The 24,839-nt window shown below is 37.4% G+C and overlaps 1 protein-coding gene across 1 annotated transcript in view; it reads left to right on the plus strand.

Annotated features, from left to right (window-relative positions):
• The window catches only part of LOC132156195 (zinc finger protein ZFPM1-like), a 71,246-nt gene that overhangs the window by 27,818 nt on the left and 18,589 nt on the right, over nucleotides 1-24,839 (plus strand). Inside the window, exons 2-3 of the mRNA XM_059565093.1 lie at nucleotides 7,923-8,066; nucleotides 11,500-11,631. Coding sequence (XP_059421076.1) covers nucleotides 7,923-8,066; nucleotides 11,500-11,631 — 276 coding nt within the window. The remainder of the gene's footprint in view (nucleotides 1-7,922; nucleotides 8,067-11,499; nucleotides 11,632-24,839) is intronic.

The raw sequence follows: 24,839 nt of genomic DNA on the forward strand, positions 1-24,839 counted from the left end.
TTTCACATTTTTTCTTAGAAAAGAATGAATCTGTACAACTTCTGAAAGGGAACGGCAGTGTTTTAGCAGTACATAAAAGTGTTCCTCTAGCTCAAATGGTAGAGCATTGCATTGTCAAGCGCAAGGTTGGGGGTTTGATTCCTCGGGAACACATGATAGGTAAAAAATTCATAGCTTGAATGCACTAAGTCGCTTTGGATAAAAGTGTCTGCTAAATGCATAAATTAATTTAATTTAATTTACATAAAAAGTAATGTCACAAATCTGTAAATATAATTTTAACATCAATGTGAACAAACAAATGAACAAAAAAATTTATGTCACTTATTTTATTTTCAGATAGCGCATGCCATTGCAATATGCATATAGTGATATTTACATTTTGTGATAGTATTAGTGCTATCAGACGCAAAAGATTACTTAGTCCTGTAATCAGGCACTGTTTGACAGGCTTTTCAGTGTGTGTGCGCTTCAGGTGTATGCACTCAGACAAAAGCCCATGTCAGGATGAGAATTAAATGTTTAACTGGCAAGGCAACTCTACCGCTGAGTTAACATTTGATGTGAGTATATGTTGGTTTGTGCATTATTGAGAACATCTCTGCTTTAAATCGTAAACAGAAATGTTCTGCTTCGCTCCTGCACTTCAGTAAGGTAGGGTGAGCGTGGTGCAAGGAGAGATGAGGAGAGATTGAACTGGGGGGAGTGAAGTTGCCAGGCAGCCTGAGTGGAGACCCTGGACTATCGAAGCCAGGCACGCAGACAAGAGCCAGGAGATAAGCTGCCTGATAAAAGATAAAAAATAGCAGCAGATTTCAACTTTCCCACCATCCAAGATTCGGAGGGAGGAGGGGCAGCTGAATCAACTACTTATTTCATCCATCCGTATCTGTCTTTCCCCATGAACAACTTGCAAGGCTACTGAGAAGGCACACACACATTCAATAATAGCAATGGGCATTTCACATAATGCACACACACTCTTTTCCAGACTTTCAACATCTATTCTGACCTTCAGAAGAAAAGTTTTCTCTGCATCACATGCTTTTCCTTTCACTCGTCTGTTTCTCTCATTCACTTCTAGCTATTCTTTTTCAGTCATTCTCATAAATACTCACAGACACTTTTTTTTCCTAAATACTCTAACAAACACAGGCCCACATGTTCAGATATGAGTTAATTTACTTGCACTTATGTTCTGTTTTGTCTATTTCTACTGTTCTAGCGATGGTAAGAAAGTTTGAGGAGTATAGCATAGATGTGGGTTGGTTAAGATATTTTTTAACGAATTTAATGCATCCTTTCTGAAGAAAAAACTGTTTATAAAAATAAAAAATCAAAGTCTTGCTGACCCCAGAACTTTACAGTGGTATTTTGTAGGGCTGTGCAAAAAATTGAATGCGATTTTCATGTGCATCTCATCAGTAAAGATGCTCCAGCACGTCAGTTCAGTTTGTTTTCACAACAAATCCTGCCCAGTTGCTTCTTAAAACTAGTCCAAAACTAGTCCAATCGCGCTTCCAGGAGGTTCCCCGATAAAAATTGCTTCCCGGGGTTAAAATATACATTTTTTTGCCTTGGTAAAATTCGCATTTTAGGGGCTAAATATCACGTTATTTGTATTGGGGTTGCTTCAAACTGCGGACATGAAAAACAATCGCAGACTTGGCAACACTGGTTCAGGTGGAGCGGCAGTTACTACACAGAGCCGTAGTCTACCGACAACTAACACAAAATCGTTTTCAAAATCGACAAAGAATATCCTGCGATATTCTTTATCCTTACGGCTCGGTGTAGTAAATGCCAACCAGTGTTGCCAAGTCTGTGGTTGTTTTTCATGTCCGCGTGTCGAAGCGACCCCAATACAAATAACGTGATATTTAGCCCCTAAAATGCGAATTTTACCAAGGCATCCCTGCTAAAAAATGTATATTTTAACCCCGGGAAGCAATTTTTATCGGGGAACCTCCTGGAAACGCGATTGGGCTAGTTTTGGACTAGTTTTGAGAAGCAACTGGGCAGGATTTGTTGTGAAAACCTGGCAACCCTGATCCGAACGCACGTGCTGGAGATATACTACTAATTACAGGAGCGTCTTTACTGATGAGATGTGCATGAAAATTGCATTCGATTTTTTCCACAGCCCTAGTATTTTGGTAATTGATCTTTGGTTTTCATGCAAACAATAGGGGTTTTTCAGATTTTCATGATTCATAATTCCATATTTCCACATATGAATACTTTTTTGTCATACCAGGTTGCCATAGTTAGTGTTAGTTGTGATGAAAAATGAAAATTAGCCCATAAATTACTCATCCTTAAGTCATCCTAGGTATATATGGCTTTCTTCAATCAGACGAATCTAGTAGGAGTTATATTAAAAATTGTCTTTGATCTTTCAAGCTGTTTAATGGCGAGTGTTGCAGTGCATCAGTCCAAAAGAAATTAAATAAAAAGCGAAACGCTGACCTTATACGTCATCCGCCTGGAGCTGCTTCCATGTACATCTGTTTGCGCAAGCCACATTAAAGTGATTAGGCCTATTACGTTTGAATATGGATATTTTTCTCACAAAAATGCATTGATTTGCTACGGAAGGACTTTATTCACCCCCCGGGGCTGTATGAGACACTTTTTTTATGGATGGGTGCTTTTTATTTAACTTCTTTTGGACTGATGCACTGCAACACCCGCTGAGTGGCATTAAACGGCTTGAAAGATCAAAGACAATTTTTAATATAACTCTGGCTGGATTCATCTGAAAGAAGAAAGTCATATACACCTAGGATTACTTGAGGGTAATGTATGGGTATGTATTTTTTTTGGGTGAACTAACCCTTTAAGAAAACCCAACAGGCCATATAAATTTAATACAATCATATGAAGTCATGCTAATTTCTATAGTGAATAGATTTATACTCTGCTCTAAAACTGGGTGAAAATTCCTCTTTGTGAGCAAAATCTTTATTAAAGGATTTGTTTAAATCGTTCATTAACAGAAAAGTCATGGAAATTGAATTTACACTCCTTTCATCTATGTGAATGTGAAATTTTGAATGAGAGAACCACAATCTAATCCTTTTTTTCCTGAAAATAAAGTTTCTATATGTGTTATGACAGAAATATTAAGATTGTATATTAAGCACAAGTAAAAATAGATATCAGTAGTACTTTGGCTGGGCTTTTTTTCCTCTACTCTGGAAGACTGATAAATTGGTGAGAGCAGGTTTGTTGATCTGTTCTTGCAGTGGTAGTTTTTCTCTCAAAGAGGCTTGAAAAATACCCTCAGATGCACCATTCATCTCTATGGTGACCCTACTGGCTTGTAACCTTAGAGATATCGTTGCCGACAATCGCACCTGCCCACTGTGGACACAAAGAACAATTTCCAGAGGAGGAGTAAAATCTGATTTCTCCCTTGTTCGGTGAATCCATCTCTCTGTTTTTATTCCTCCATTCTTTCTCTCCCTTTCAGTTTCCAGCCCTATCACCTCTCCTTGACCATTATCTTGCAGACAGCTCCTGCTCATTAAGGAGTTAATTTTCTTCCCTCTATCTCTGATTAGTATAGTTGAACCTAAAGCACTGTGAATTCTTTACATTTTCCCTCCCTGTTATCAAAAAGAGAAAAAGGGGAATGGGGGATATTTAATCGTTAAGTAGTCTTCCTGGGGAACTGCTGCTGCCGTTTCAGTTTTTTTTTTCCTTCCCTCTTCCCAGCAATGTAAAGAAATCCTGCCGAAGCCACCCAGCTCAGTAATTCAGTTTTTAAAGCATGGAGGAAAAAAAAGGACTTGATGAAATTCCACTATCAGCTCTGAACCAATATGCAAAATATCTTGCTGGAAATCAAATAGCTATTATGTTTTCATTTCCACGTCGGCGTATTTGCTTAATGAAGAGGAGACAGATCAGACCGGTAGAGTCTGCAGGAGGCGATAACCGGGAACGGCTCGCAGCTATCCACACAGAGTGACACTCCCAGTCAGACAGAGAAAGAGAGAGAGAGAGAGAGATGAAGAGCGAAAGAAAGGAGAGAGCAATTGGGAAAGGAAAGAGCTTGCACAGGCGAGAGAGTGAGGCAGAGAAAAGGCAGAGACAGTAACGTGATGGAGGGATGTAAAAAGCAGAAAAGGAAGCATCGAGTGAGAGAAGAAGATAAGGAAATAGAGCGGTGTCTTTAAAACCTGCCTCTTTGCAGTGTCCTGGGCCCATGGCTGTTTGATGTTTGACAACCTGCTGACAAATCCACGGCGAGGATCAGTCAGGCCTGTTTGAAGTGCTCCGGTGCCCAGCGCACATTATCACCTTACAATAATCAGTCATTATCATAAGTATTATAATCACTCATTCGTGTGATTTGACTGATGGAAATGAGAACAGAATCTTCCTGCACCGTTTACTTTTTTATTTTCGTTATTAACGAGCCTCGTCAAGTATAACTATATTATTTGTTCAGTGTTCGTGCTATGTCTTAAGAGTTTTTGATTAATTCTTCTTTGTTCTTACTTTTTATGTTCATGCTTTGGCAAATACAAAAGATACTGTGTAAATATACTGTGTTTTATTTACAAGCCTCTTTCTCTCTTTTTAAAAGTTCAGATTAAAAAAAAAAAAAATGTTGGAGATGTTGTTTACTTGCCTTCATGTCTTTCGAAACCTGTCTGACTTTCATCCGTTTATTGTAAAGGAAGTTGTTTACAGAAGAATAAAGCTTCACAAAAGTGAATAGTGACCATTACATTTTTGAGTATGACTTCAATATCAGCCCTGTTTTTCACATAAAACTAATGTACGGCCTCAAAAAAAAAAAAAAAGAGGATAGGGCTTTTAGATTCTCTTATCCACTTTCATCATATGGATAAGAGCAGCATGAACATTCATTCAAACGTCTCCTTTTTGAATTGCACAGAATAAGCACTGTCTGTCTTTTATCTTTTTTTTTTAATTGTCCAATTTGTCCTGCATTGTGACAACAAATATTCTATGTATGATGATTAGTAAAAATTGCATGCATAACAATTCAGCAAAATGCTGATTAAAATCATTTTAGATGGAACATAAAATGAATGTCACACTACTGGACATTCTTTTTATATTTAAGAGATACCACCCATGTACAAAAAAACAGTTTTTTGCCAAAACAAGAGTTTTTTAGCAAGCTTGCTCTGTAGCCTTCAATTGTAAATGTATGAATGCGTAAATAACACGACAACATATATAAAAGCACAAATATTCCTTTAAAATTGGTTAATCTAACAGTTAATTCTGTGGGGCCTAGAGACTCCGCAGTGGAATCTGTTAATTTAGTACAATGATTAATAATATTACATCGCTGTCTCACTTGAATCCGTTGTTTAAGAACCTGCCTCTAATTGTAAATGGTGTCTTGTCAGGGATAACAAGACACTTATGCTCTTGTGTCTGAAGTTTTACTGAAAGAACACTGGAGTGCTATTCATTGCATTTCACACCGCATGCTGTGTTGGCAGAAACAGATTGCGTGAATCTTGGCAAAGCAAGTGAAAGTCCACTCCGGTACGTCAGCGTGTCCGCAGAGGTCCTGCCAGTGCTGCGCAAACCCTGAGGCTCCCAGCTTATCTACGGCTCCAGCGATGCTGGTGACACGAGTCCCATCCAGCCAGGTCTCTGTCTCAGCCCTCGACTGGCTCATCAGTCATTTCAGCACATTTTCAGCTGGCAGATCAATAGCTCCTTTTGCCTGTCTGTATATAAACTGATCGGTCTTCTCATCAGCTGTTTCACTTATGAGATCAGTCTCCTTTTGATGTATCCAATTTATCTGGTCTAACTCCTGGATCCAATGAATATAACTAAGAGTGTTTTAATGCCCTTGGCTCTGATCAATGTGTGTAGCCACTTGTGCTTGAAATTATAAGTCAGGTACCGCAATACTGTCCTGAACATTCACTCTCACACAAAGACTCTCACCAAAGGCTCCCAGTTCTCCTAGAAGTATCTTTCTTCACAAAGTCCCTGATTTCCCTATATAAGTGGTGTTCTCTTTTCCGCTGTGTTTGGGCTGATTGGTAATGTGGTGATTAACGTGAGGGTGAGGAAGTTTGTTCATTTAATCAGGGCTCAGGTTTGATGTGGTGTCTCCTAGTTTAATCACTGCAGCTAAGCGCACAGGTTTGATGTGGACAGGTTCACTTAATAAAGCCCTATCTCCTCCGCCTTCATCAGCTTTCTCACTTTGTTCTGCCTGTTCGAGTGCCAGTTAGAACTCAAAAGTGTATTTCTTTCAGTTCATCATAGTAGACAAAATGCTTTTACAATTTAAGGTTTAGTCCTTAAATATGGACAGAAAGCCAAAAGTTAGCGTTTTTTTTATTAAACAATTTTATAATTTATGTTTTACATCATTACGTTTAATGATCATTTTTACAGGTTTAAATTATACTTCAGTGCAATCTCAGATATTTATCCTGCTGTATATATCAAAAAGCACTCCAGGTTTTAAATGGCTTGAGTGCCAGATTTTTTCCCCTCTTTTAATTTTAATTTATAACATTTTTTGCAAATGTAAACGATCCTTTTTCTGTGTTCAGTTCTGTGAAAGATGCATATTATTAAGATGAAGAGGGTGAGCAGAAACTTTTTCAGCGCCATTTGATGTCAGAAAGCAGAGCAGTAATGGGAAAGAAAATCATAATTCAGACTTACATTTAAACATGAAATGTAATTGGAATTTTAAACAGAGGAGCCCCTTTGTACGATTATGATTAAAGGAAAATTAATTGTATGAAAATGTCGCCACAGATATAAAAAATTAGATCTAGCAAGGCCTGCACTACATTCTAAAAATATGGCATATGGGATCGATCTTTTCTTACTTTTCTTTCTCACGCCTTTTATTACTGAGGTCCAAATCTAAGTGTGTTAATTTTATCTGAAATTACAGTGAACCATGCAGGCGTGGAAGTCGAAATTAGCCTAAAGATGTTTCATTTACAAAGACCGAAACACTTTGTCAGGGAGCGATTGTTTCTAAGCATTATCTCCGCCTCGTTTTAATTGCTTTGGAAGTGAAATTAACAGAATTAGAAAAATTGCCTTTGCCTTTTTCTACAAGGCTCTTTATTCACGGGTATTGTTGTGTGCTTTGTATAGATTATAGGCCTCTTTGTTCTAGGAAGTGTAAATATAAACGCCTCCAGTCACAGGTTTAGCTCCACACAATCCTCTCATCACAACTTAATGAAAATTAATTTACCAAAAACTGTGGTAAAATCCGATTTTCCAACGCCTGGTAATTTTGCTTTAGATGCAGATGTGTAAGATAGTGGGTGTCCTGGTTGAATTAAGCGCACTGAGAATGTGCTATGGTGAATTTATGTGCTTCTTCTCAACAGTTTTGCTCATCTTAAACCTTATTGGAATAACAATATGGCCGGCGATAGTTGAATTAGCATGCAAAGCCCTGTCTATGTATTGCATTATAATATTCGTAGAGAGCTCTTTTTATGGTATAGCTTGTTCTCTCTAAAAGAATATAATTTAAAACTGATTTTATGTAAAAAACAATAATAATAATAATTTTATCACCAAACTTAACCTTCTGGAAAGGTTTTTTTTCCCTTTTTTTTTTAAGATTAGCTTATTAAATAGGTGTTTTTAAACACCAGTGGTTGGTTTTCTAATCATGGTTGTAAAAGGGTTGTAGCAAGAAGGTTTGAAATGAATCAGAATTTTCTATCTTAATCATGTACTTTATTACTTTTTATTTACAGAACTCCCCTACTTCCTGTAAGACATTAACAGGGTATATTCAGTATTATCTGCAGCCTCTCATTTGAGGCTTTGACATGATATGGGATCTTTTAAAAGGCTTTTTAATGTCGGACGACTTTTGTTTAAATCGCTCTTTATGACCTCTTTCTCTCTGTTTTTCTCTGCAGGCTCTATTGGGGATCTTAACGGAGATGAAGACCCATCTGATGATGTAAGCATGTCAGGAGAGGAGGGCGGAGCTTCAGACCAGGAGGACTCTGCAGAGTGTGACGGTTCAAGCCCACCTTCATTTACACCACTTTATAATGAAGGTGAAGTGGCGCATGCTAAACCAGCTGTTGTATGAAAAGCATCAGAAGCCCAAATGTTCCCAGCAGTGTGTTGATGGTCTGACATAACCTGTACTGTTTTGTGAAGAAACAGTTTTATCACTGATGTCTGTTGATAACAGTATTACACATCTCATATTCACACCTCGCTCACGTCTGGTTTTCCATAAAATGGCTTCGTTTTGTCATGTGACTTAAAGAGATGGTTAAAGGATACAATTAAAATGTACTCACTATCATATTATTCTTAACTTATTTGCAGTGTTTTTGTTTTTTTATTATTTTTTTTTATTTTTGTGGAACACAAAAGGAAATGTTTTAAGCATCTTCATGCTCCTTTTTTCTATACATCAAGCTCCAAAAAGAGAGAGAGAAACAACGTTTTTATAATGTTTTTATAGTTTTAAACTATATATTTTTAAGTCATTTTTTTGGAGCTTGATGTGGTCACTATGAATTGTCATTGTTTGAAAAAGCTTTACGAAATAACTGTTGATGAAAAGGAAACACTCACTGGATAAGGCATCATAAGAAAGTCCATCATAACTTAAAATTAAATTGTTTTAATACCTGGTTTAGTTTCTGAAAGTCATAAAGAATTTAGGTAATGAGGTAATATTAAGTTTTTTCAGACATTAATGTATATGGTTGCCTTGTTTCATTTTCTGTCAGTTTTTCCAGTTGTAAGATATTTAAGTCACATTTTTAGTTAGGATTTCTGGTTTTTCCTCTTTTTTTTATTTTTAATCTGGAAAATTCCCGTTCTTGTGAAACTGGGGACTGAGGAGATAAGAGCCAGTTCGTTGGCTGCTTTTGATAAACGCATGGGAATTCTGTCAGGTGCTAATCGTGACTAGTCTAGAGATTGCTCTGTTTTGTTTGTGCGCATGTGTGCATTTAGACATACAAGTATGTGGTATTTGCAAGTTTGCATTTGAGTTTCTGTTTGTCATCCTCCTGTTTTCCGGTGTGTCTATGTTAATGTGTTTCTTTAGCTCCCCCCCCCCCCCCCCCCTATCAATCTCTTGCCCCCACCCCTCGGGGCTTCACTGTTGCCCGGTGCTGCTATTATCAGCCTCTGTAAATCAGCCGTGTTTGACGAACCTGCTCTTTCAACCTGCGATCAATACCAGGTCTTTATCAGACCAGCAGTGGCTAATAAAGGCAAGCTCCCTTATCCACCATCTGGGAGAGAAAGAGACCGGCGATAACCAACTGATAACTGCTTCAGAAAAACACTCAACCAGTCACAGGACACACAGTGCCGATAACCACCTGTAAAACATAAATAAAAACGAAAATACCACCTTTTAATAATTATTAATGGCTTCCATGTGAAAGGGTCAGTCTGAAGCATTCCGAATAAAGATCTGATGAACTCCTCCTCATCTATATCAGCAGAGGAGCTGATAAATCTTAAGTGAAGATGTCTCCATGTCCCAGAACACCTTTTGTTATCTCAAACCCATTGAGGAGGTTTGATCGCGGGCCTGATCTAGCTTATGGTTTTGCTGAGGCTGAAATAGTTAACTGGATGGAATCATCTTAGCTACAGTAGGGGCTACTATTTTGGACGCCATGTTGGACTCAGAGATGATACAGTTGAGATCTTCGTAACATACAAGAATAGAACTTGACCCTGCCACGATGATCTGTTTGGGAGAAAGACCTTACAGAAAATTGAATCTAAAAAACGAGGCCAGCCAGAAAGAATGGAGCAAGTTGTGTGACTTTGCCCTCCAGGTGTGACAAGGGAAGTCGCTGTTATCAGATGAACGGAGGTTGTTGGGTTGGGGATGTGGTGTGTGTGTGTGTTTGCATGTGCTGGTAGACTAAAGACACTGTCGAGGAGCCAGGATGGTGGCAGCACCCATCCACCCCACCCTCTTTTCCTGATACCTGCCGTCTCTGCTCAGATGATATGGGAGATTATATTGATAATATTAAATGCAATAACTGTGGCTCCAGCTCCTGTCCCCACGCTGAGCACTGCAGGATAAAATCAATGTGCCATTCAGTGTGATTTATAGCTGAAAATAATAGGGCTTCTTAGGCAGGGAGGGAGGCACGTCATGAGCCAGCATGCACTGGGACGGGCTGAGAATGGCGGTCGGCCTGGGTGGAATTGTCGGGTTTGAGAAGGGCGTGCGCATGTGTGATTTATTTGATGATGAAGATCTAATCTTCAACCTGTTGCATTAATAACAGCAGCTCTGACCTGCGTCACGCAGACGGACATTTATGGCTGGTATCGATCGGCAGCTATCACTGTTTATCGCCCCGGGAATGCAAGGGTAAACATGCCCTTTGTGCACCATAGATTCGCTGTAATCGAGGTGGGGTGAAGGGGAGGGAGATGGGGAAGGGGAGAAGGAATGGGGGAGAGTGGGAGAGAAGAGGACAAGAAGTCATGTCAGTTTATTCTTATACATGCAACAGTGGCACTCAACCAACCGAAAGAGACACTGCTATCAGCAAGGTGATCGCTTGATCAAAGAGAATAAATAATCATTGGCATCAGTGTGTGGGTGATCTGTACTGTCTTTTACGCTGATGAAAAAGATTGGGCTTAATAAAAGGAATACGCTGGCCGTCTGTTGGCAGTTGGCTCCAATTCCCGTTTGGTAAATCAGAAGGACTCGGGTGTATTGGTGAATACACCTTTGATCATCAGAGCAAGACCAGTATTTAGAGAACTGTACAACATAAGAGATGAAAGATCACACTCAGGAGCCAAAAATGATTAATATTTAAGTGCTAAATGTGCTAAAGTTAATTTTTAGAAATAACAATTAAAAATACAAAATATTTATGTTTAAATTATTATATTATTTGATATTATATGACATAATTTTGGAAGAAATTAATACTTAAATTATCTCAATAAATTCAGCAGGGATGCATTGATCAAACTATTTCTTATCAAACTGTTTCTTGAGCAACAAATGGCTTCTTTACAGAAAAAAATGATATTTAAAAATATATTAAAATAGAAAGAAGTTCTTTTTAAGTTGTAATTATATTTAACAGTATTTGTTTTATTGTAATTTCAATCAAATAGGTTTCATTAACAGATAGATTTCATTAACAAAAACTTTTGAACAGTGTTGTGGTATTATATGATAATAGCATATAATAATATAATGAAAATGACAAATCTGATCACTCTGAAGTAGATTAATTTGCAATAATGACTAATTAATTATTCCATTTATTTCATGTCAACTTGCCAAATAACTAAATATTTTATTTTTACAAAAGCTGTTGTCTGCAGAATGCTGTGATTGACCGATCAGAACAAATTCTCCAGATAACATAGCACAGAATTAAATTGCACATACATAAACATTTCAGAACAGGACGACTAAGAAATATGTGTTGTTTTTGATGTATTATTTTCATCGGCTTTTCACAGAACCAAGAACGCACGAGTCCATTTCGGTGCCGGGTGAGGGTGGGGAAGATGAGAAAGGACCGAAACACTGTGCTGAAGATGAGGAGGAGGAAGGGGCAGATGGTGAAGGGGAACCTCAGTGGAACGGCCCAGGTGAGTCTCTATCTGTCCCTGGAGTGTTTACATCAGAAAGGGCCAGCCATACTCATACTGTCAGCTTATTTGCATTTAAAGACACAGGCCCGAAAAACTGCGTGTTTCTGCAATCCGACTCAAAATAGGCATTCTCAAAATGATATAATAAATGATCTGTGAAATATTTTTAGCTGAAACTTCATAGACATATTCTGTGGACACCAGATACTTGTTTTCAGGTTTTCAGCACAGGTTGAGGACCTTAGTGGGCCTCATTCTTAGCAACAATGTTCATAGATGTTCCTCGATGCCAATCACCCTGTCAAAGACCTTAAATTGCAAACATATGATAATAAGTATGCATCAACCTCTAGGTTATTTTGTGTGTTGTACTCTTTCCCTCAAACCGGTTGTATAAAATCTAAGACATACTTAGAACTTTAAGACTTTGCTGTACTCAAATCTTTAATATCAGCCTGGATAACGTAAAGCAGCTTTTTCTATCATTTTTCTCCATCTTTTTCTCTCAGGACCATGCGGCTGAGCGGTACAGCTTATAGCGATAGTGGGGATCTAGTAAAGTATGACATGATTCAATATGCAAGGCATTTTCTTTATCTCAAATATGTTGAAATCGTCTCAATATGTGTGTGTGTTTATGTGTGTGTTTTAATTTTTCACGTGAAGGATGTGTTTATAATCGCCCTGTTCCAGCCTGTCCTTTTAACAGTAATTGGAGTGATATTAATTGCTGTGCGGTTGCCGCTTGATGACAGCACTGGCGATGTGAGCGTGATAGGCCCCCCCCCTCGTAAACTAACTGCCAGGAGAATGAGGAAGAGGGGGAGAGAGAAAATGGGAGAGAGTGAAAGAAAGAAACAGGGGGGAGCAGGAGAGAGATATGCTTTCTATCAGTACTGGAGCAGGCACTGCTTTTATCACGAGCACGATTGGCAAAAGGGAAACTTTGACCAGTCTGAATCCCCCCACACTTCCCCACATCCCACCACTAGTCTCTCCATCACCACTAACACCCCCTGACCAATGCACACATGCACTTCTTCCTTGTTTCTTGTTGTTTTGGGTCACAGTGTGTTAATTCTTGCACTCGTTTTGTATATGTCACCTTTTTATTTTTCCTATTATCCTCGTAGAACTGAACAAAAAACATTTAATCTAGGGCTGTTTGCATTCCTCTCATTTTTTACTGTAATCAGCGGAGTTCTGGTTTTAACGACCAGATTGACTTCATTCAGAGAGGACCGGGCCTTGTCTGATGATGTCACATCCTGTTTTACCTCTTTCTTTAGTATGAAGGTAGGGCTGTGCAAAAAATCAAATGCGATTTTCATGCACATCTCATCAGTAAAGACGCTCTGTGATTAGAAGTATTTCTCCAGCACGTGCGTTCAGATCAGGGTTGCCAGGTTTTCACAACAAATCCTGCCCAATTGCTTCTTAAAACTAGTCCAAAACTAGCCCAATCGCATTTCCAGGAGGTTCCCCGATAAAAATTACTTCCCGGGGTTAAAATATAAATTTTTTGGAAGGGTTGCCTTGGTAAAATTCGCATTTTAGGTGCTAAATATCACGTTATTTGTATTGGGGTTGCTTCAAACCGCGAACATGAAAACAATCGCAGACTTGGCAACACTGGTTCAGGTGGAGCGGCAGTTACTACACAGAGCCGTAGTCTACAGACAACTAACACAAAATCGTTTTCAAAATCAACAAAGAATCGCATGCGATTTTAATATCGATTTTGTGTAGATTGTCAGTGAATTACGGCTCGGTGTAGTAAATGCCGACCAGTGTTGCCAAGTCTGTGGTTGTTTTTCATGTCCGCGGGTCGAAGTGACCCCAATACAAATAACGTGATATTTAGCCACTAAAATGCGAATTTTACCAAGGCAACCCTTCCAAAAAATGTATATTTTAACCCCGGGAAGCAATTTTTATCGGGGAACCTCCTGGAAGTGCAACTGGGCAGGATTTGTTGTGAAAACCTGGCAACCCAGATCCAAACGCACAGGCTGGAGATATACTTCTAATCACAGGAGCGTCTTTACTGATGAGATGTGCATGAAAATCGCATTCGACTTTTTGCACAGCCCTATATGAAGGTGTTGTGGTAGCGAAACTACCAGTAATTTCTGCATATTTTGATGTCTTTATGCAGTGATTTTGTCATTCTGTACTGAATATATCTCTTGGAACGTTTTCCTATTTCTGTTTAACCTTTCGTATCTTGGCCTTATGTTTCCTTAAAGTTCTCAGCTGGAAGGTTTTTATCCAGTGTCGTTTTTCTCAGTTTATATAAAGCTTTATTGTATACGCATGCACAAACACATAGATAAAGAGATAGAGATAGAACGTAGGCCATAAATAAACAAGTATGCTTATTTATATGTTCCTTATCAGTTTTGAAGCTATAAAATGCACATCTTTAAGAATTGCCAGTATGCTGGGGTACAACTTAGTTTGAATTCTGTGTAAAAAAAACAGAATTTTAAATGAGTTCGAGTCTTTTAGTGTATTATTCAACCACTTCAAAGAGTAACTAAAATATATAGGTATTATTATTTTTTAAATTGAATGTTGTTGTTTTTTAATTCACCATATTATCAAAGAATAGCACATATTAAAATTCAACACCTTACGCAATTTAATTTGATCAGGCGTCTAGCCTTTCTTTAAAGCATCCATACGTAACAACCCTGGAAAACTCAGGCTTGTTGTTTATTAATTGCTTCTGTATCTTTATCGAATATTTTTCAGGGTGGGGTTCTGTTGAATGAATTGATAGGCAGTGGTGAGGCAGAAGTGTCAGGAATGGGTTGATATGGCAAAGCAGCTTTTTAATCTATAACGTGTCCTGCTGCATGATATGCAAAATAAATTATGAAGAAAAAAATTATCTTCAAAATGACCTTGCTGGCTGGAGGGTTTGATATTTTCCTCTCTGCTTAAAATTCTTGATATGCAAATGGCCGTCACAGTAATCCCTTCTAGCTGGCGGACCATTGCTCCTTTTTTCTTCCTCCTTCTTCCCGTTTCTTTCTCTCTCTCTCTCTCTCCATCTCGTTTTCTCTTTTACAGTTTAACAGGATGGAATTAGACCTTGACTAAACTAGCTCTGAATATTATGTTCCTGCTTGCCCAGCATTTCCTCCCCACAAGCCTTCCTTATCCACATAAGTTATTCAAATTACTCCAATAAAGCATTATAATGGCAATGATAATAATGATTATTGTTATTTACCCGGCGTGGTGGGATTTTATCATATTTAATTATAAGGGATCGGAGGGAGCTGCGTGTGCATATTATCATTGGCATTTAAATGCTGATAAGTTATTTGCGGGTGCTGGAGCTGGCATTGATGAGAGGGCTGCAGGGACGCTGATAGGTGCGGAGGTGTGGGCCAGGTTTTACAGTGTCAGCAGAGGAGTAAGAAAATCTGCATAGACCTCTTGAAGAGTCCTGAGCACTGGAAAATTATAAACATATCAGCATAGCTCAGAGAGGGAGAGAGGGGAACTAAATTTAAAAAGAAATCTATTTGTGGATGTCAGTCCAGTGTCATGAAATGTTCCTGCAAATACATGCACCTATTGGTATGTTGCTGCAAATATTTAAATAAATAAAAATGTATAATATAATATAAATATATTATTATATTTCATATTTTATTATTATATATATAATATTTTACATTAAATATTTTTTATTTTAGTTTAACTAAATGTATAATTTTTTTTATTTATTAAGATTATTATTATATTACTAATGTTTCATTAATATATGTTTTTAGTGAAGTTGTCTAAATAGATTTCAGATGTCAAACTTGGATTTTTCTTATCTTAGCATTTGAGTTTTTTCTTTGTATTTTTTGTAAATATTGTATGCAAATTTTATGGCATTTTAAAGATGAAGTGTGTTTTTAAATTCTTGTAGAGAAATAGCAAAATAGTGATTGTTATAAAACAGGTTTCCCGACACTCTCCCTTACTTTCATTGGTTGGACAAAGAGCCCCATCCCAAGGCAGTGTTGGTGTGTCAGGCTGTTTGTGATTCTCAGGGTGCTTTTTCACTAGCACTTTTGGTGCGCACCCGAGTACGATTTGACGTCAGAGTTTGGTTCGTTTGGATGATGTGAACGCTGTCTTCCGAACTCGGGTGCACACCTGCGAACCGTACCCGAGTCCGATTAAAAAGGGTGGTCTGGGGTATGGTTCATGTGAAATCTGGTTACACTTCGCTGCTGATTTGAACGCAATCGTAGCAAAATTGCGCAAGTGAACCATTATTAATGACGTATTATTTGATAAAACTGTGTGTTTTACTCACTTTCCTGACTAACGTGACTGACGTGCTGCAAACAGAGAGCTGTACAGTATATCTAATTTCTGTTTGCCTTCAGCACTCTTTAGAGCAGCTGCCGAGCTTTCGTAAGACAGACGTAAGTTCCGTTATGTACCGAAGCCTTGTAAACACATTTAACTGTTCAAAAATGTAAATATTTAAAAGTGCAGAGAGCAATGTATGCATTTGCCACCTTCTCCTGCTCCGCTGTTACTAAGCAATGGGGTAAAAAGCTGCTGGCTTGATGACGCAAATGAACCGCGATTCGGACCCAAATAATATAATATAAATATAGTCCAGCGGGGGAAGAGGGAGGGTTGAGCAATCGAACTCTGGTTCGGACCAGGCAAGCAAACCAAGTGTGAAAGCACCCTTGAACTAACAAGAGTATCAGTGTTTTGAAGTGACACACTGGTTACACTTTCCACTTAAAAAAACACACCTCAGCTTTAAATAGAATGAACATAAAAACCTGGATATCACGGAGTTAAATTTTAATATTAAACAGAGTAGCAAGTAATAGTCCTTAGTTAAACATATTTATATTGTTCTCAGGGAGACAAAAGCGCCTGCAGTCTGTGGTTTTATCAGACGGGTCTACAACACTCTACTGCAGGAGTGAAATTCACGGGCGAGTCATTCAGTCTCATCCCTGTACCCATTGTTTCGCTGCTGAATGAGGAAGCTTAGATCAGAGCACCAGAGTGTATGGATGTAATATCCAATTGTGCTCCGCATTTCAAAGTTAATTCAAAAGATTCATTCACAAGTTTATTTTGATCTGCTGTCACTCTCAATGGAAGGGCATCGGTGGCACTGATGCACTGCTAGACCTTTGATGATCTATATCCTGCTGAACAAAGCTGAATTTCTTTTAATTCCTTTTTTTTCTCATAATTTGTTGTGTGTCTTTTGGGGCATAATTTAGTGGAAGCCTGATACCACTATGTTGGTATCTGTTCAGATAAATTCAACTCGGCCTAAACATGCAAATAATCGTGACATGCTGTCAGTCTCATCAATTATGTGGTTAGTTTGGTTAAGCTGATTTTGGGTTACACATAACAGTATAAAATAAATACTAACCATAAAAAAGACTCCAATGCATAAACGTAAAGCTAGATTGTGATATCAGATACAGCCAGATCTGTAATTGTGTCTGACCGTTAATCTTCTACATGCTGTAGGAGCTTTTTTTTTTGGTTGTTTAGAAAAATATATTTAGAGAGAGAACTGTGGAAAGTTTAATGCTGTAACAGGTTCATGGTAAAACGGAGCATGATATTTTCAGAGATCTACATGAAGTGCCATTACACTATATAACAGCACCTGGAATTTTGCCAGACTATCAAACGTGTTTTTTTCCAAATTGTTTTTTTCTTAATTCCTGTGTCGGCGAGAATGTTTTGGCAGCACCGATATATCAGAATGACAGTCTGTGAAGTCGATGGTCTTCAGTTGATTATCTTGCCTTCTTTTGCAATCTTTCATTATTTCTTCCTGAGATCTGGCTGTGGTCGTGCTGCACTACGAGGGACTCGGGCGAAGCTGTTATCTGAGGCTGAGCAGAGCGGGACCAGCGTCAGACCGTTAACTTCCATTCTCAGTCACTCTCACTTCCCCACGTTACCCTCTTATTCCAGCACAGTGTGTTTCCCAGATTCCTGACCTGACCATGTGGGAATTGTAGTTTATCTGTATCTGTTAATATCGGTTATATATTGGATATTTCTTGTTTTTACTTTATAGATAATCTTTACTGCCATCTAACGCTCACTTAATGTTTCTCTTTAACGACACTAATAATTAAAAAGCATATTTAAATTAATCTTTAGCAAATAACAAAATTACAATGTTTTCCTACTAAAAAGTAAAGTCAATCATTTGAAATGTAAAAGTGAATTTGGGTGATTTATTTTTGACAAAATAATACAGAATTTGAATATCTGCAGTTTATCACTTATTAGCTATAACAAGAAAATAATTATCGTCCTATTGGTTCTCTGTAAGGTTTTTTTTGTTTGTTTTTTTTAAGTTACTTGCTGTTTCTTTGTCATCAATAGTAAAATGTACTAGCAATTTGAGTGAAATTTTTTTTACTTTTTTTTTTTTTCTCAAATGTACAGTAATATTAGCATCCCTACTACTAAACTAACCATTAAGAAGTATTTATTTTCCCACTCTGGTCATGGTGGGCCACCAGTATAGCCACTTCTAATAAAATGAAAAAAGAAAAAAAACAATTTCCAAATGTCAAATGATCTGATGGGTTATTCTGTTCAGTTAAGGCTCGTATAATAAATTAACAGTAACAAACGTGTTTTCAGGCAATATTTTTTCACTGATGAGAGTGTCTTTGAACCTCATTAGTTTTTTTTTATTTTTATTTTGCTCTTGGCATGCTTCCTATGCACCTGCAGAATGCTGGAACTTTATTGTGCACAGTGGGCTGCGGGACAATCGTCCCACACTTGTGGTTAAACGGAGCTCAACGGCAATCTAATAAACTTCACACGAAAACATTCAGGCTGGAACAATTTAAATTTAGAACCATTGTTTGTGAACAAGTGTGCATTCCACTGTAGCATACGACTCGCACAATGATGATTGACTGTGAAGGAAGGGGAATTTATCTGTAATTAAGAACATACTCTTCCCTCTGTCTGTCACTCTCTTCCCCTGTTGATGTTTGAGAGGTGTGGGCTTTAATCTGAAGGAACATTTCTCACTGCTGTCCCCCGCTGCTATCTCCATGTGGCCCATGAACTGGCGGCTGCAGCCGGGACACTGCCACGCCGATTACCAGCCCTATCAGATGCCTGTGCTTTCCTGCCGTTTCCTGTCTCTCTCTCTGTGCCCCGCATTTCAGTTAGTTTTTTCTCTCTCCTGCCCTATATCTTCCCTCTGCCAGGCCCTGGCTTCTCTGTGTGCCACTTACATCTGTCATTTGTAGCTAGAAAACAGTTTAAATATGTGAGAAGTATCTGGAGACATTTTATTTTGTAGGAATAGGATTTATGAAGAAACGGGCAGCGAAAGGCATTTTTGTCACGTATACCTGGTTGTTTTGCATTGATATTATATTAATGGTTGGATTAAATCCAATTGAATTAAATATTTGTTTAGTTTAAAGTTTATTTCGTTCAGACATTTAGTCATAGACCGTTTCTTATTTCAGTTTGTTTTATAGAGATGCAGTGGCCTTAAAAATATTTGGACAGTTAAACCACACTTAAAATGTGTGAATTTCTTTTTTTTGTGATAGATTATCAAACCAAATAGCATTTATTGTAAAAAAATAAATAAATAAATAAAAATAATTATATATATATCTCACCTTGGGACTGGTTGGTTTCAAGCAATTTGTAAAAATGGTATGGAAAATGATTTGAGAAAATGTCTAGAGTTATTTGTTTGCAAATTTCACTTGATTTTATATTTTGTTATTTACTACATTAATATTTACACATTTTAAATGTTCAAATGCGTGTTTGCTTCCACTGAAGTCAAAAAAATTTCTCACCACTGTATTTCCTTGTAATTTCCCATATTTTCTTTTCCGAAACTAAATCCTTACAATGCTTTCATCAAAATGTCCTTTTTTTTGCAGCCAGAGGGAGTTGCTAAAGTAGACATGAAATAATTATTGAATTAATTATCAAAGTCACATACCGTACAATTAATTTGATGGCTTTTCCCGGAGTCTTTTCCCCTGTCTATGCGGCGAGAATGTCAAGAAACATTTTCTAATTAATTTATGTGTGATTATCAGGACGAGTTTCTGGAAGGTCCTTACTTTCAATTTGTGAAAGGGTAACGGTGGTGGAAGACAAGGAAGAAATGCGCACACACACACACATACACACTCACACACAAGATCAGGCCTGCAGTCATACAGAAGATTATAGAGCATCTATATGGTCTCCTAACCAGAAGACATTCAAATTAATTAAAATCACAGCATTAAGGGTGAGAATTAAACACAAAATTATTATCCTAAAGCAATGTATTACCTGTTAAACATCATTTAAAACCCCATGAAATCAGAATTGGAGTTTTGTGGCATTTAGTTCATGTGCATTTGCTTTAAATCTAATCTATATACTTCAACTCTTTTAGCATATATATATTTGCATTTTAAAATGTACATTGTTTCTCACGTAATATGACTCATCCTGCATTACACAGATTTTTTTGTCAAAAGCTATTAAAAGCTAGTCTCAGCCTCAGACGACACGCCCACGGACCGTTGGCTAAACGTATGATGCATATGGGACACAAAAGTGGAAACACTTCAGGAGTGTCAAAATCGTCATCGGATTGGTTGATTTCTACAGGATTTCTGCGAGTCGTATGTCACGTTCTTTAACAATCAGCCTGGAAACAAAGATACCGTGGCGCCAAACCCCCTCACGAAAGAAAAAAGATGTTGTGTTTAGAACTGTGATGACGAGCACTTATTGGGATCAACTAAACACTGGCGACATTTCCACGCCTTTAAAAACATGACAATGAACGAAACTAACTGATTGGTTGTTTGACATGTTGGCCAGTGAAAGCTCCCAGGAATTCCTACGCGAGCCTTTCTAGTAGCTAATGTCCCTGTAGCAAAACATGGTCTATGGCTGTGATGTAACTAAAGCCTATTGACTCCCTAAAATAATGAAACGTAAATGTTGTTGCTTTTCTGTCGAGATCACCCTGTTAAGACTAATTGCACCTTTCTCACTTGTCGCCCCCTGTTGGTTTGGGTGAGTTGACACTTAAGTAATGCTAAAGTTAAAGTATCTTGTAGGAGTCATTATGCAACGGTTTTGTTTTGCCGTTTCTTACAGTAGTTATCCTCTTGGTTCCTTGCTTCTTGTTCTATTATCCTGGTCAAGCATTATTTATGTTTAAATTGTGATATATCACACTCATTGTGCTTATCAGACCTGCACTTTTCTTCTATAATTTCTGTTATACACTCGCTTCAGCACTTCAATATGTTTTCCACCATGGTATAATTTAACATATAGCTCAAAGTCTTTATTTGTTTCTCCAGGCGTGCGTCTTCAAAGCCACATCTTTGCAGCAGTGTGAAATGTTTTCTGTTTGAGCATAGTTCATCTTCCCTACACCTTTGCATATTTAGTTTGGCATCTGCTCTTCTCCAGGCCTTGTGTTGGTCAGATAAAAGTTCAGAAGTACAGTTAAGAGAACTTAGTTGTCTAAACGGTAGTAAATGTCAATGATAAAGTTCTGTTGAAGCTCATCTGATGAGAGTGGCAACGCAGGTGTCTTATCTCCACCCAGCAAAAGAAGGGTAAAATGGAAATGATGCCTCGCTGAATATACGATGCCTATCCTAGAAATTTGTATCTTCTTAACTGAACTCTTTGACCCACGGACGCTTGGGTGAGTTATCAGGCTCTTTTTGTTTGAGTATGAGTGTGTCGGTGGATGGTTTATTGATCACTCCTGTTAAACTACAGAATAACCACTCTTTTACTTGTGTTAGACACATACTTTCTAGCAAACACACTTGCTATTTCCACTCCGTATGGGTTAGGAAAGTGGGGGATTTGTTGTTCAGCAGAGGTTAAACCCCACCTATTAGCGTAGGGTCAGAGCGTGGCTCTGATAAAGATTTCCTGTTGTACTGTGTCAAAAAATCAATGGCCGCAGAGCGATCTGCTCATTTGATATCAACAATAGTCTTTTTAAAAATCAATTAGTCCTTATAGAGAAGCCCAAGGAGCCATGGAAACCTGAATAGGAATGACTGGACATCTGCATGCTCCTTTTAGCCTAGAAACAAGAGTCACTGGAGCTTTAAAAAGATGAACTCCCTCAATGTTATGAGTATATGAGAATCTTTGTTTGTGTTGGACTGATATAGAGTGTTGTTCAGGAACATCCCTGAAAAGGTTGCAGCTAAACTGGAAATTAGGTATGAGGCCGTTAACTGACAAATATAAAAATACATTGAGAGGAGAACTGACTAAGAGTGAATTCTTGTTTAAATGAACACGTTGTTCTTAGGAGTTTGTTGATATTCAAATTCTGGCTGATACCGTTAATATAGCCAGTAGTTATTTTTATGGATATTACTCTGACACACTCATCACTGACTGATAACAGATTACTTCCTGATTGTACCATTGAAACATATATATTTTTTGTGAAGCTCCTTTGAATATGTATTGTCAAAAGCAATGTAATAATTTAAATCAATCATTTTAAATGCTACGAGTGAATTTAGGTGTCACAACATTAAAATGTAAGGTATGAAAAATGGATATTCATTTAGATTTGTTTACGATTAACTTTAAATGAGTAGTTCATCCAAAAATGAAAATTAGCTGATAATATAGAATTAGAAAATATACAAATAGAACTGATTTAAAGAAATGTACTGTAGCATTACTTGCTCAGCAATGGATCCTCAGCAATGAATGGCTGCTCAGAATGAGAGACCAAAGAGCTGATAAAAACATCATAACGTTCCACATTCCACAAGAAATCCACACTTCAGTTCATCAGTGAAACATCTTGCAAAGTAAAAAGCTGTGCTTGTTAGAAACAAATCCATTATTAAGGTTCTTTAATTTTAAACCATTGCTTCTGGCCAAAATACCAGTCCATGATAACTCTTATTGAATATTGACCATGAGTATTGATGATACCAATGTATTGGTTTTAGCGTCAGTAATGATACAACAGATAATTACACAGGCATGATTGCAAAATCTGCTATGTTTGCGTGATGCAATCCTGCAGCTGTTTACTGAATTCCTCTCTGTGTCTATTTCCAGAGCTTTAAGGCCACAGGCCATCATTTCGTCATGTATAATAATTACTGTTCTCTCTTCTAGCAGTTTTATTGTGGAGTTTTGGCTGTTATCACCAACAGCCTGACTCACCATAACCCTGGTTACAGGGTTACCCAAAATATCTGTGAACAACAACCCTGTCATGCATACAAGTACTACACATATAATGAAGCACCAATATATTAATTACAAATTGTTCATTAAATGAGATTTCAGGAAAGTTTTGGGTCCCAACTGAGTTAATGTGAATCCTTCTTCAAAGGAAGTATGTGGCTGTGATAACGGAGTATGACTGGTCACACAACACCCACCGTGGATTGATTTGTGTTAGCTTCGGGGTGTTTACCACACTGCTGCTGCTCCAGAACTGCTCTCTCGTAGACCGCTTTCTTTCTTTCTTTCTTTCTTTCTTTCTTTCTTTCTTTCTTTCTTTTGTACGATGGTGTTGAATTAATGATGAAGGGTGATTTTCTTTTTTTTATATGGCACACTGGGTGCTTTGGTGTCTACGGCAGCAGGCATATTGATAAGGCTTGTGTGGACACTGCCAGTGTGTAGAGCTATTGATAAGAGCTGTGTGGACTCATCACTATCGATAAGGGTGGTGTACATTTTTGGGAACAGTTCACGCAGAGCCATCGATAAGGTTGATGGGGTTATTGTTGTGGAGTTGCCATGGCCCAACACAAGGGCGGCATCACGAGTGTGTCCGTGTATTGTGTGGGAAAATAATAGGGTTTTAAAGATAAGACTTCTTGGTCTTTAGAGAGGATTCGTTTGGGGTTGTTCATGGGGGTTACAGATGTGAATTGTCCAGCAGAAGCCCTGAAAACATTATAGCTTTATGGAAAGGTGTGTCAGTACTGTGTATTTTAACACTTCCCTGATGTTAAGAATGAGCACTTTTGGGTGAATTTCATGAAACCTGTCGAGAAACCTGTAGAGATTCTGTCATAAATTACTCCCCCTCATGTCGTTCCAAACCCATAAGATTTTTTTGGTGAAATCCGAGAGCTTTCTGACGCTCCATAGACAGCAATGCAGCTGAAACATTCCCAGGCATAGAAACGTAGCAAGGACATTGCTAGAATAGTCCATGTGATATCAATGGTTCAATCGAAATTTTTTGATGCTATGAGAATACTTTTTGTGCGGACCGAAAACAAAAATAATGACTTTATTCAAAAATTACTTTTCTTCCGTGTCAGTATAAAAATAAAAAAGGATTATTTATTAATTCATTTTTTTATTATTTTGATCACTTTAAATGTATTTAATATTGATATTTATTATTTTTATATTTATTTTCTACAAAATTTATTCTTAATACTGTAATGTGAAAATAAAGATGAGCTATTATAGGCTCTCTCGCTCTCTCTCCCTTTCTATTTTAAATGTATGTATTGTATAACATAATTTAATAATTTCATATATTACATTGTATATAATATGTAATGTTAACAGTAATTATTTGTATTTATTATTAATCTTAAAATGTATTAATGTACAGTTATAATAATAATTAAATATTATAGTTTGATTATTACTATTATTAATTACTATTAATAAATACATTTATTTTATTAGATATATGGCATAATTTTTTTATTTTTCTAAATGTAATTTTATACAACTTTTAAAATTATTGCTGTACCGGAATTTTGTATTGAATCTAATGAGAATGACCTTTGAGGGTAAAATGAATCGCAAAAACAAGGAAAGTAAAATCTGGTAATGAGCATTTTGGGTAATATGTGCTAAATGTTTTTTTTTTTTTTTTTTTTTTTTACTAGGACTTTTTTCGTTGGATTCACCTATTCAGACCTTGTTTAAAAACAACTGAGATTTTACTGTTGAAAAGCTACCTATTTGCAGTCACCATCTGCTGAGCAAAAATAAAAACAGATGGCGTAGGAATTGATTATGTAGGAATTATGCCAGTGCTATTTTAGAGTAGTCTATTGGTAATAATGGCTTCTGTAGTGATAAGATTGGGTCATGTGAGAGGTCAGGGTGGGTACTGATGTTGGGCTTAGATTAGAAGCCAA

This window comes from Carassius carassius, chromosome 13 (genome assembly GCF_963082965.1).
Source record: "Carassius carassius chromosome 13, fCarCar2.1, whole genome shotgun sequence".
Taxonomy (NCBI): Eukaryota; Metazoa; Chordata; class Actinopteri; order Cypriniformes; family Cyprinidae; genus Carassius; species Carassius carassius.